General features: G+C 35.8%; 1 protein-coding gene across 1 annotated transcript; it reads left to right on the forward strand.

Moving 5' to 3' along the window:
- The first annotated feature begins 208 nt into the window (after positions 1–208).
- On the forward strand, positions 209–13,639 carry LOC129890280 (uncharacterized). The gene is made up of 3 exons (XM_055965851.1): positions 209–306; positions 469–836; positions 13,545–13,639. Exons 1-3 carry the CDS (start codon positions 209–211, stop codon positions 13,637–13,639), a joined length of 561 nt encoding a protein of 186 aa, XP_055821826.1.
- Positions 13,640–14,244: the final 605 nt, after the last annotated feature.

Raw genomic sequence — 14,244 nt, forward strand, 5'->3', positions numbered from 1 at the left:
TTTATGGAGGTATTTTCAAGCGGGATTGGGGACCCAGGTGAGCCTTAGTACAGCATTCCATCCTCAGTTTGACGGGCAAGCCGAGCGCACTATTCAGATGCTGGAAGATATATTGTGGGCCTGTATTATTGATTTCAGGGGTAGCTGGGATGACCATTTACCACTTATTGAATTTTCTTATAATAACAGCTATCATTCTAGTATTCAGATGGCACCGTACGAGGCACTGTGTGGCAGAAAATGCAGGTCACCTATAGGCTGGTTTGATGTGGGTGAAACTAAGTTGATTGGCCCAGATCTGATTCAGTAGGCAGTTGATAAGGTGAAGCTTATTCAGAAATGATTATTGGCAGCTCAAAGTCGACAGAAAACATATGCAGACAACCGGCGTCGACCTTTAGAGTTCCAAGTGGATGACTGGGTATTCTTGAAAGTGTCACCTATGAAGGGCGTCATGTGATTCGGCAGAAAAGGGAAGCTTAGTCTGAGATACATCGGGCCTTATCAGATTATCCGTAAAGTAGACAAGGTTGCCTATGAGTTGGACCTACCAGCTGATTTAGACGCAGTACATCTGGTATTCCACATGTCTATGCTTCGCAAATTCATTGGCGACCCTTCTAGAGTATTTCTCGTGCAGGACATTCAGGTGACTGAAGAATTATCCTACGAGGAACAGCCAATGGCTATCTTAGATCGTCAGGTAAGGAGATTGCGCACTAAAGATGTAGCCTCTGTCAAGGTATTATGGCGCAATAATCACCGAGAAGAAATGACGTGGGAGGTTGAGGAAGAAATAAAGAAGAAGTATCCTCAGTTGTTTTCTGCACCCACAGGTAACCTAAGTTCCTTATTTAACTATATTGGTTAGTTAATAAATTATGTGAAATATCCATGTTCATAAACCTATGAGATCGGTTTAACATTCAAGGACGAATGTTCAAAAGGGGGAAGAATGTTATAACCCGTATTTTTCATATTTGGACATTTCGGGATAATTGTAACAAGTTAAGGATAATGTTATGTTTTGATCTTCTTTGCTATGTAAGTCGGTTATGAAAATTTTGGACATGAAAATACTAGAAAAGATTAGGAGTAAAATTAGAATTTAGCGATGGAAATATTGGAAAAGATTGAGGGCAAAATTGGAATTTAGTGATGAAAATATTGGAAAAGGCTAAGGGCAAAATTGGATTTCATGATGGGAAATATTGGAAAAGGCTAAGGGTAAAATTGGAATTTCCCAATATATAATTTATAAAAACATATGGGCCAAGTGATTGGGCTTGAATGTAAATGGAACAAAAAAAATAAGAAAGATAGGCCCAACCTTGCCATGGTCCATGACAAGGATCCAAGCCCAAGTCTTTCATCCAAGTTCCTAGAAACTTCAAGAGAAATTGAGAAGGAGAAAAACAAAAGAAAGAAGAGAAAACAAGGAAGGCAAGTTCGGCCAACGGAAAAAAAATTTAGCCATTGAAATCTTGCTCCAAAAAAATATTTTCTCCTAATATTTCTACTAATTCAAGGGTGCTCTATAACATGGTGGAGTTGATTTGAAAGTTTGGAGGCTTGTTTTATTGATTTGGGAGTGAAGAAGTTAGAAGCAAAAAGGTAAGGATTAATTCTTTTTTATTATGTTATGAAGGTTGTTTATGTTGTAGTATGTAGAGATGTGTAGATTTTATGGAAATATGGAAGTTTGCATGGTAGTATGATGCCATGTATACATGTTTTATATGAGCAAGATTTATTAAATTTTTATGTAGTATTTTAGTAGTAGTTATGGAGTGGTAGTTATGGTGAAATTATATGTTGAAAATGGAAGTTGATGAATTTAATTGAAGTTGAAAATATGTGTTAAGGTGATGAGATGGTAAGAATTAAGTTTGTGTAGTATGTTAGTGGTTGTTGTGATTCTTATAAAATAAGTGAAGCTTAAATGGTTTAAGTTGGTATTGAAATGGATTGTAGGGAATTATGTATTTTTAGTATGATTTTATAATATTATGAAAGTAAAGTTGTTAAAAGTGTGGATTGTTGTTGTTGATTATGAAGTTGAAAGAAGAAAATGAATTATAATAGTTTTGTTGCAATTATGGAGTTTTTGGGTGAAATATGGAATTGATGAATATTGAATAACTTACTTGGAATATTTTTCACCTATGTTTGAATGAGTTAAAATTAACTATGAACATGAAATATTCATATTTATTTGGAAATGCAAAGTTGAGTTAAAATTTGTTGCACTAGTTGGAAAAGAAATCAATTTATGTTATGGTGCATTTTAAATTGATTATTGATGGTATTGGTGTTGATGGCTTGGTTGTTGATATTGTGGCCGAGTTGAAATCTCAGGATTGTCATATATATAGGGGAGATGCTGCCGAAATTTTTGTAGATAAATATTGGTAAAATTAAATTCTTAAAGTTTTATGAATAGTAATTGGTAAATGTGACCAATTGTAGATTTTGGAGGAAACGAGAATTGAATTTGGACAAGCATAAAAGACCAATAAGGTATGTAAAGCTTTACCTTTTCTTCTCTTGGCATGTCCTAGGCGTAATAGGTTTGGATACAAGCCTCGGGGATGACTCTACTCTTCGGAATCGACGCTTAAAATTACCCCTTTTCTATTCGATAGAATTGAATTAGGTATTTATGAATATTTTTAAAGAAATTGTCTAAACTTCTTGAATTTGCACAAATAGAAACCGACTACCTTGAAACTCTTATAAATAACGTTATGAAGTTTAACGCACATAATTTGTATACGTCACCTAATTTGACCGAGGTGAGCTCCACTATTCCAAATTTTTCTTTGTTATTCCATTAGGCTTACGTTAGGTAGAATTTGAAAGAAACTCTTTGCTACTCTTCCGAATATTATACGACTAATTATTCCGTAAATTCCATTATATTTTAAAATATGGAAACCATTTCAGAAAACTATTTTTTTACATAGACTATCGTGATATTGGAAAGACTTGTGCTATTATTATTATTCAAATTCTTTTATATATGATTTGTTATCGAAGCTATGCTATCGAGTCTGTATAACTGTTTAGTATTTTAAATTGCATTTAGTTTCTCACTACTCTGCTCGTGCATACTGTAACCACTCTTTCACTGAGTCTGGGCCAGGATATGTTATCAAGCGTATTTCTCTGCATTGTTCGTCGTGCTCCGACGTGAGGGGGTAGGTATGATATGTACATGGGATGGTGTATGTTATGCCACGGAGTTATGCTGTGCCATGTACATATGTTTGATGATATGATTTGATATGATATGATTTGTTATGGAGATATTTCTTACTCTGGTGTTATGCTGTGCTGTGGCGCCAATGAGGGGAGGAAGACCACATTTTATTCATCGAGTCCCATAAAATAGGGCCGGATATGGCATATGTCTTTGCATATATGATTTGTGATTATGATAAGCATTTTAAAATTCTGAACATTTGTTCCATTTTGTGCACATTCTATTCAGATTATGGTTTTATTTATTACAGTTCATATTTTACATATTCGGTACATTTTTCGTACTAACCCCCTTTCTTCGGGGGCTGCGTCATATGACCGCAGGTACAGACGTTCGTTTTGCTGACCCGCCTGCTTAGGACATCTGCCATGTCGTTGACAGTGCTCCCTTGTCCGGAGCTTATCTTTTGGTACTGACTTTTTCTTTATGTATTTCTATATATTGGTCAGGGGTACGACGGGGCCCTATCTCGTCATAGGACTATGCTATCATCTGTAGAGATCTGTAGATAGAGTTATGATGTGAATTTTGTATATATGTTTTGGGTTTTGTATGTTCGTGACGGCCTATCGGCCCTCGTGCTTATATCTATTTTGTGTGATGTATTTAGCAATCTTTTCTAATTACTACCTATGTTTATTCGGTTAAAAGGATAATTTGGGATAAGGGTACGTTTGGGTGCCCAACTCGGACAGCAGTTGCGACCTACGAGATTGGGTCATGACAGTTTTTATTTGGTATAACCACCAAATTTCCATTATTCTCCAAACATCTCAAGGACGATTGACGTAAATTACGATAAATTGGCTTGTCGAACATAAGCTTGTTATTTCAAATATTACAAACTTGTGGGGTATTACATTCTCCCCCCTTAGGAACATTCATCCTCAAATGACAATAATATAGCAACAACATCGAAAATAATATAAGAACTTATATAGCACATAAGTAACATACTTGATATACTCAAATGCGGGGCTACTCCTCTGAAGGCATGAATAGGTGGGAATATTTAGACTTCATTCCCTTTTCAACTCTGTGCGTCATCTCTTTAACATTACGGCTCCGCCCCAATACTTTCGCAGAAGCTATATAATCTTCTTATTTAGCGATCTACTATGGCAATAAGGACTTCCTCATAAGACAGATCCTCTAAAATCTAAAGATTTGTTGTTGGCATTATACGTGTTGGATCTCCAATACATTTCCGTAATATAGAAATATGAAAAACTTGGTGCACTGCCCCTAACTCTGGAGGTAACTCTATTTCATAGGCAATTTGGCCTATCCTTTGGAAAATGCATTAAGGCCCAATGTACCTAGGGCTCAACTTGATCTTTTTTGTCAAATCTCATAACGCTCTTCATAGGCGAAACTTTTAAAAAGACCCAATCATCGTCATCAAACACTAAGTCTCGCGGCATAACATCTGTGTATGATTTTTGACGGCTCTGAGATGTCAACAACTGTTCTCTAATTAACTTAACATGTTACACGGCCTGTTGCACTCTGTTTGATCTAAACAATCCTGCTTCTCCAACCTCGAATTAACCAAAAAGGGGTTTGCATTTTCTTTCATATAAATCCTCATACGATGCCATACCAACAGCTGGAATAATAGCTGTTATTATAAGCATACTTGATAAGTGGTAAGTGATCATCCCAATTGCCTATGAAATCTGGCACACACGCCCGTAATATATCCTCGAGCGTCTAGATTATACGTTCAGCTTGGCGTCAAACAGAGGGTGAAATAATGTACTAACATTGACCTGTGTCCCCAGACCCTTATGGAAAGATTTCCAAAAATATAATGTAAACTATGCCCCTTTGTCTGAAATAATTGATACAAGGACACCATGCAATCTAACAATCCTAACCTTGCATAATCTTCAACTGAAAGGGGTCCTGATTGACAAGAAATGGGCTTATTTTGTTAGCCTGTCGATAATCACCCAAATGGATTCAAACTTGCGACGTGAGCGAGGCAACTGTAACAAAGTCCATACTTATAGCCTCCCACCTACACAATTGAATAGGTATCTCTTAAGAAATCTTGCCCAAATTTAAAGCGTCCTACACTCCAAATAAATGTTCAAATTCTTGAAACTTATATCTCAATGAATGTCCCAACATTAGATGCATAATAATTGCGCTTTACAACTTTGAGCAGTTATAATGTAGCAACCCTCAATTCATAATTCATCTTAAAGATACTCTTTTGGTTCACTTTTACATGTTGTATTTTTATTTAATATTCATTAAAAATGATTGATATGATCATTTAATTACACTATACTTATTAATTAATTTTTAGTATTAAATTTTAGAAAATAATTTTAAAAATAAGTAATCTATAAATAAGTAAAAGGAAGAAAGTATAGCGTAAGATCATGCCAAGTGACATTATATAATTAAGACATGTGGTATTTTTAGGACAAGTTAGTTAATTATTAGTTAAGTTAGGTAATAATTAACTAACATTTAAACTTTTACAACTTTTTTTATAAATTTAAATTTTTGAAAATTATTTTATGTATGGAAACGTTTTTATAGTTATTTTAATTTTCAAGTTTCTGTAAATACAAGTTGTGATAATTTTGAAATCATAATAATGATTTTTTTAATTTGATTTAATTTAAATATTTGATTATACAACAACAACAATAAAAATAAAATTAGAAAATGCTAACTGTTTTAAATCACATTGATGATTATCTAACAAAACCATCAGATAGGAAAACTAACCCCACGTCTTCAAAAAATTATTATCATCTTTCAAAAATAAATTAAGGCAAATGGAAGAGTATAAAAAATACACGTGGTCATTTTAGTTTTTACAATTTTTTTCTAATTCAAATTTTGAAAGTTATTTATTTTAAAATTGAAAACTGATTAAAACTCAACCCACTATCACGTTCTCCAGAAACCTTTTTTCTCCAGAGCCAATGGCTAATCAGGTAATTATTCGGAGAAATAGGTTCACTTTTTGTTAGAATTAAAGTCTCCACAATTTTGACAAAATATTGAAGTTATTTTTGGTGCCTGAACTGATTTCAATTTCTTTTGCTTTATTTACTGTGTTTATGTAAGTTCTCTTAGAAAATGTTTTTTCTATTTCGGGGACATTGAAGTAGTTGATTTTTTTTCCTTTAATAACTTGATTTCCTCTTCTATTGGACCTTATTAGTTTTGTTTTTCTTCTTTGGTCTGTTGAAGATGATTGTAATAGATTCGAAAATTTATCATCTTTTCATTATTGTCTAATAGGTAAGTGATTTTTTTTTTGATGAATACAGAAAGAAGTTGTAATTTAACATCTCTATTTAGGAAGAAACCCACCCATATTTACAGAAATAAGGATTTTTCGTGAATTTGCAAGAGATGATCACTTGGTACGTAGTCTTTACTCAAGATAAACCCTAGCTATAAGGAGTGTCTTTAATTATTTTTTTTGTGGATAGTTGAGTTTTTAAAAAAATTCTACCTTATAGCTATACTACAATCAGCTATGAATATAAATATATGTTTGCTTGCATTGTTAATTCACGTGTGATTCTAATGATTCTGTTTGGCGGTTAAAAATGTGATAACTTAACAATTAATTAATGTAATTCTTTATTATTCATTCTTCTCTTTCAATTTAGATAATCATGAGTTATTAACGGATTAGCAAAACAGAGGACATTACATTAGATAACATTATCTATAAATATCATTTTGAGATTGCTAATTTTTTCCCTTAGAAGTTATTCTTTGTGCTTTCCGTTAGAAGTTATTCTTTGTGCTTTCCGAGAATTGATTAACTTACTCCAAGGTTCAAGCCTACTAATGGACCACTAAATGATGCATTTTCAAGAAAAATATTTTAAATTAAGATGTATGTGGACTATGAAAGAATAAATTATAGTGATTTCTATTCCAAATGTTAATTGAAATTTGTTTTGCTGAGTTAAATAACTATTGAAAGTACAAAAATTTGGGACATTGAGGTGCACCCTGCTTGGGAGTATTATGAACATGTTTTTGAATGAAGCAATATTTTAAAGATTTCTGATAACTCCATTAGTGGAGTTTGACTTGAGAAGAAGAGAAGGAGAAGAGTTCAAAAGAAGAAGAAGAAAGAAGCAGAACAACGGAGAATGTACAGAGATGAAGTAGCAGAGAAGATGATTGTAGAGAAAAAGGAGGAGAGAGTCCTGTAGAGAGAGAAAAATATCTTTGAAAATGAAATGTATGTTCATTATTCTTTTTGTGTAGCATACACATATACTTCTACACTTGTATATGTGTAGTATTTGTGTATTCATACCAACTAACATGTTACTAATTTTTGTGTAGTATTTGAATAGTAGTTATGATAGTTATTTGATGTTGAAAATGGAAGTTGGATGAAATTTATTGAAGTTGGAAATATGGATTAGGTGATGTAATGGAAAAAAATTAAGTTTGTATAATTTGTTAGTTGTGGTTATGGTTTTGGGGATATAAATGAAGTTTAAATGGTGTACGTTGGTATTAAAATGGGTTGTAGGAATTATGTAATTTTAGTATGATATTATAAGAATATGGAGGTAAGTTATTAAAAGTATGGATTGTTGTTGATTATGAAGTTGAAAGAAGGAAATGATTTTGATTATGAAGTTGAAAGAAGAAAATGAATTGTAATATTTTTGTTGTATTTATGAAATTTTTTGAGTGAAATATGGAATTGATGAAAATTGGATAGCTTACTTGAAATATTTTTCACCTATGTTTGAATGAGTTAAAATTAATTATGGACATGAAATATTCATATTTACTTGGAAATGCAAAGTTTAGTTGAAAGTTGTTGCACTAGTTGGAAAGAAACCAATTTATGTTATAGTGTGTTTAAATTGATTATTGATGGTATTGATGGTGTTGTTGGCTTGGTTGTTGATATTGTGACCGAGTTATAATCTCGGGGTTGTCATATATATAGGGGAGATGCTGCCGATTTTTTTGTACACAAGTATTGGAAAAATTGAATTTTTAAAGTCTTATGAATAGTAATTGATAAATGTGACCAATTGTAGATTTTGGTGGAAACGGAAATTGAAGTCGGACAACCGTAAAAAGCCAATAAGGTATGTAAAGCTTTACCTTTTCTTCACTTGGCATGTCCTAGATGTAATAGGAGTGGATACGAGCCTCGAAAATAGCTTTATTCATCGGAATCGACGCCAAAATTTTTTCCGTTTCTATTCAGTAGAATTGAATTAGGCATTTATGAATATTTTTGGAAAGATTGTCTAAACTTCTGGATTTAGCATAAATGAATTCCGACTACCTTGAAACTCTTATAAATGACGTTATGAAGTTTAACACACATAATTTGTATACGCCATCTCATTTGACCGAGGTGGGCCCCACTATTTTGAATTTTTCTTTGTTATTCTGTTTGGCTTATGTTAGGTAGTATTTGAGAGAAATTCTTTGCTACTCTTCCGAATATTATATGATTAATTATTCCATTAAGTCCCATAATATATTTTGAAATATGGAGACGATTTCAGAAAACTATTTTGACATAGACTATCGTGAGGTTGGAAGGATTTGAGCTATTATTATTATTCAAGTTCTTTTTATGTATGATTTGTTATCAAAACCATGCTATCGAGTCTGTATAAGTATTTTAAATTTTAAATTGCATTTAGTTTCTCACTACTCTACTCGTATATACTGTAACCACTCTTCCATTGAGCCTGGGCCAGGATATATTTTCGTGCATATTTCTCTGCATTATTCGCCGTGTCCCAACGTGAGGGGGCAGGTATGACATGTACATGGAGTGGTGTATGTTATGCCACGGAGTTATGCTGTGCCATGTACACCTATGTTTGGGATATGATATGATCCGATATGATATTATCTGATATGATTTGATATGATTTGATATGGCCATCTGATATGATATAATTTGTTACGGAGATATTTCCTACTCCGGTGTTATGCTGTGGCATGGCGCCGACGATGGGAGGGCGATCACATTTTGTTCACCGAGTCCCATAATGGGGCCGGATATGACATATATTTTTGCATATATGATTTGAGATTATGATAAGCATATTGAAATACTGAACATTTATTTTGTATTCTGTACATACTATTCAGATTATGATTTTATCGAGTACAGTTCATGCTTTACATATTCGATACATTTTTCATACTGACCCCCTTTCTTCGGGGGCTGCGTTACATGCCCGCAGGTACCGAAGTTTGATTTGCTGATCCGCCGGTTTAGGATATCTGTTGTGTTATTGACAGTGCTCCCTTGTTCGGAGCTTGTATTTTGGTACTGACTTTATCTCTGTATATTTGGATATGTTGGTCAGGGGTACGATGGGGCCTTGTCCCGTCTTATGACTATGCTATCATCTGTAGAGGTCTGTAGACAGAGTTATGTTGTGGGTTTTGTACATATGTCTTGTATTTTGTTTGTTTTCATGATGGTCTATCGGCCCTCGTGCCTATATCTGTTTTTGTGATCTATTTAGTGATCTTTCCTAATTACTACCCATGTTTTCTCGGCTAACATGCTAATTTGGGGTAAGGGTACGTTTGGGTGCTCAAATCGAGCACCAGTCACGGCCTACGGGGTTGGGTCGTGACAGCTAGTATGGCTCTAGGAGAGAATTTGTCAAGAATATGTGGTCATGTAGCATAGCAAAGGCAACCAAAGACTTTAATGTGGGCTAAAGAAGGAGGATGTAAATGGAGCAGTTCAAATGGGTTCTAAACTGAAGTAGTTTTAAGGGAATTATGTCGAGGAGGTAGACTGCAGTGGTGACACATTCACCCCAGAATTTTAAGGGAACAGAGGATTGGAATCTAAGTGCCTTGGACATCTCAAAGATAGTTCTATGCTTCCTCTCAGCAACACCATTTTGTTGAGAATTATAAACACAGGTACTCTGATAAAGGATGCCAAGTGTAGACAACATGGTCTGAAATACAGCACTGACGAACTCACTTCTATTATCAGTTCTCAGAGTCTTAATAGTTATGGAGAATAGGTTGTGAACCTGTGTGAAAAAATTTCTTAACACCACAATAGTGCCTGACTTAGAAGTTATAAGAAAGACCCAAGTAAACCTAGAGTAATCATCTACCACAGTAATAAAATACTTCTTTCCATCATGAGTGGGTACCTTGTAGGGGACCCAAATGTCACAATATACCAGTTCAAACACAACATTTGAAACATGAGAGCTTACCGGAAAATGGAATTTAGTTTGCTTGGCAAGTGGACAAACTGTACTAGTAGAGTGTTCATTCTCTAGAACCTCAATACTTGAGGATTTCTTAATTATATCTACAGGTCTATGACCTAGTCTTAGATGCCATAGAGAAGCTAAAATAGGTCTACCAACTAAGGTGACACTGCTACTTGTGGAAAGAGCAGGAGCTATACCTAGAAACTGAGCTGAACCACCATTGACTACTGCCTTTGGAATACCTTCCTTCAGAATGTAAAGACCTTGATTGTAACACTCCTCAAAAATTTTCTCTAAGATTCGGACCCTTCTTGTATACGGATAGGGTCGAACCCGAGTATTGAGGAGCATATGCATGAGCTAGGATGATTCCTCGAGAAATTTAAGGATGTTGGAGGTGATGTGGGGTCACAAGGGGCCCCTAGGACCAAATTAAATCTAAGAGATTCGTCGTGGCTAAGTCTTGGGATGAGTTCGTATAAGGGGTCGACTTTTAACGACCCTATCTTTTGAAAGACGATAATCTGGGTAGCCCACGACCTATCAAATTAAAAGTCGTCGAGTCTTCTTTCCAATTCCACCAAGAATGTAAATTTTGAAGTTCGAAGTCGAAAGATATGACAATCTTAAGATGAAGTAGCATGGCAGGAATTTCATTTTTGGGCCTGGGTTGCAACTGCTGGGGAAATAGCCTTGGCGCTATAAGGGCGCGACGTGCCACTATCATGCCAGAAACATGCCTCAGTAGTTTGGTCCTTAGCGCGATGCGCCACTAAAAGTTGTGCAGGGTTTTTCAAGCCTAATTTCCAGAACCCAAGAACAATGTCCTTGGCGCTGTAAGGGCGCGACGCGCCACTATCACGCTAGAAACATGCCTCAGTAGTTTGGTCTCTGGCGCGGCGCGCTACTATGAGGTGTGCAGGTTTTAGGCGTAATCGGCCTGGCGCTGCAATGGCGCGATGCGCCACTATCGCGCCAGGAGCATTTTAGCCTATTCTTTCAGAACTTTTGAGGAGGGGCAATTTGGGAATTCGTCCCATATTATATATGTATCATCCTTGAACATTTGGGAACATAATTTTCAGCCCCCACTCTCTCTCTAAAAGCCCTAGGAGCCTCTCTCTCTCTTCTTCTTCTCCATTTCTAACAAGGAATTGCTTCCAAGAGCTTCAAGATTCGAGTTCTCCATTGAAGACCCAATTACAAAGTTTTCTTCAAGTCTCCACTAAGGTATGTAAGGCTATCCAAAACATGAGTTGAGTCCACCCATGTGCCCTACTCTTGCTTTGAGGTTAGAGATCCATGAGAATGGAATTTCTTAGTATGGTTTATGTTTGAATGAGTTTTGTCTCCTATTAATTTGACTTTATTGGTGTTGATGTTGTTGAGCTAAGAAGTTCCTAAAATCTTCATGTTAGTATGAGTTGATGGAGATTACTTGTTATTACGTTTTGTTGATCTCTTTAACCATGTGATTGTGTAGCATAAGTCAATTTTCTTGAATTTGCTATTCTACTTGAATTGTTGAGTTAAAGCATTAGAGTTGTGATGAGTCCTAAGGAGAGGTTATAATTGCTTATCTAAATGAGGCTTGATTGAGTTGATTGGAGGATAGAATTGACGAGTGGACGAGGTCCTAAATGGGACTTGCCATTATGACTTAATTGAGTTGAAATGAGAATAGAGTTGATGAGTTGGAAATGTTCCACATGAAACTAGCTGTGAGGGCTTGTTTGAGATGATTGGAGGGAGTCTTATGAGCATAGAGTCATGAGAAGAGTATCGAGCACCGAAGCGGGTAAGAGTATAGTCCATACTCGAATCCCAGAAACTACGCCACCAACGTAGGTAGGGATGGAACCGTTAAAGTCGGATGCTTCCCGTGGGATCGAACCGTTAAAGTCGGATGTTTCCCATTTTATTGTCCTGAAATGATAGGACTTGACTAATAGATGGTATCCATGATTAGGGAGGCGTTCATGCCCTGGCAAGGTATGGACGGACATGGCAACAACGTCTGATTGTTGTACTATCACTGCCTCATAGGTGATGGTTCTCGAATAAGAGAAACTCCCATTTAGGTCTTGATAGTACTCCGAGTCAGTTGAGTTGAGTGGCTTGTGATTGGTCCCGTTTAAACTATTTCTTGTTAGACTTAGGATACTTGAGTGAGTTGTTATGTATATATATATGAGTTGAGATCCTGAGTTGATATTGATGTTTTCTTGATGTTTGTTTCATCCGGCCATTTTACATACTCGTACATTCCATGTACTGACACCATTTGGCCTGCATCATTTTATGATGCAAAGACAGGTACTAGAGATTATCAACCGGCGCTCCGTTGAAGATCCACATACACTCCCAGCTAGTTGGTGAGTCCTCCTAGTTTCCGGAGGATGTTGAGCTTTCTTGTATAGTTTTGTTGTCGTTTCCTTTATTTTGATTTTTAGTAGCCATGGGCTTGTCATCGGCACCTTCTAGACTTTAATAGAGGCTTCATAGACTAGAGTGTGGGAAGGTTGGACTGCTACTTTTGAGAAGTCTTATTATATTTGTTTTGTTGAGTTGATAGTGTTTGGCCTTCGGCCCCCATAATGTGATTGAATGATAGTGTGACTGAATCAGGTGGTTCGCTTGAAGGCCAGAAATGGCTTTCGAGTGTCGGTCACGTCTAGGGTACCCTCTCGGAGCGTGAAATTGATCCTCTTTACCAATCTCCTTGACCTGATCACTAAAGAGATCCTGAAAAACACAGAAGTCAGGAAAAATATGCCATAATTTGAGTTTTTTGGTGAGTTGTGATACAGAAAGGAGATTGTACTTATAGTCAGGGACAAACAAAACATTGCTAATAGATTGGTTCCCAAGTATGTGTATACTACCAACATGTGAGACTGATACAACATTACCAATGGGTAATATTATTTGTATCCTCTCAGATGGTGGTACAATGTGAAAATTATTTAGAAGCTCAGTCTTAGAAGTCATATGATTTGTGGCTCCAGTATCAACTATCCAACTTTTATCTACATATTTAGATACTAAAGAAGATAGAGCACTACCTGTTGTAGCTGCTTTAGCTGAGTGTTCTCTTCCATTTTCACCTCCTTTAGCCAACATCTACAGGATTTGATAATACTGATCCTGCGTGAAGAAGGCTGCAGGTGTAGGGGTATCAATAGTTGATTGTGAACCTCCATAATGAGTAACCTCCTCTTGATTAGCATATGAATTGGAGTTGGAATATTCCCTCTTTTTCTTTGACTTCCACCTATCTGGATAGCCTTTCACTTTAAAATATTGTTCCTTAGAGTGTCCCCTGTAGCCACAGACCTCACACATAAGAATTGACTTCTATAATTTTTGTGACTTGTATTGGTTGTCATAGTGTTCTTTTCCTGAGTTGCCATCACCTCCTGGTTGATGGACAAAACTGCCACCCTGATTAGGGCCACCTCCACCTTTTTTACTGAATAAAGCAGTGCACTCAATTGTTCTAGAGGTAATATTTTCTTGACCTGTAGTTGCTAGGTTTTTTTTAGCTTTCATGATCTACTATCAGAGAGTAGGCTTTGTTTAGGCTGGGAATTAGAGTCTGCATCAATATCTGACCTCTAGCAGCTGAATATGACTCATTTAGTTCCATAAGAAATTAAAGCAATCTATGGTATTCAAAGTGCTCTTGGAACCTTGTTGATTTAGCACAAGAGCACCCTAGGCATGGCATGATAGAATCAT

This window comes from Solanum dulcamara, chromosome 5 (genome assembly GCF_947179165.1).
Source record: "Solanum dulcamara chromosome 5, daSolDulc1.2, whole genome shotgun sequence".
NCBI lineage: Eukaryota > Viridiplantae > Streptophyta > Magnoliopsida > Solanales > Solanaceae > Solanum > Solanum dulcamara.

What these genes read in the sequence shown, in the direction of transcription:
- LOC129890280 (XM_055965851.1), top strand. Translation starts at nt 209, where the DNA reads ATGGCACCGTACGAGGCACTGTGTGGCAGAAAATGCAGGTCACCTATA. An exon ending in ATTGGCCCAGATCTGATTCA is followed by an intron (nt 307 to 468) that starts GTAGGCAGTTGA and finishes GTGATTCGGCAG; the next exon opens with AAAAGGGAAGCTTAGTCTGA. An exon ending in GTTGTTTTCTGCACCCACAG is followed by an intron (nt 837 to 13,544) that starts GTAACCTAAGTT and finishes CTACATATTTAG; the next exon opens with ATACTAAAGAAGATAGAGCA.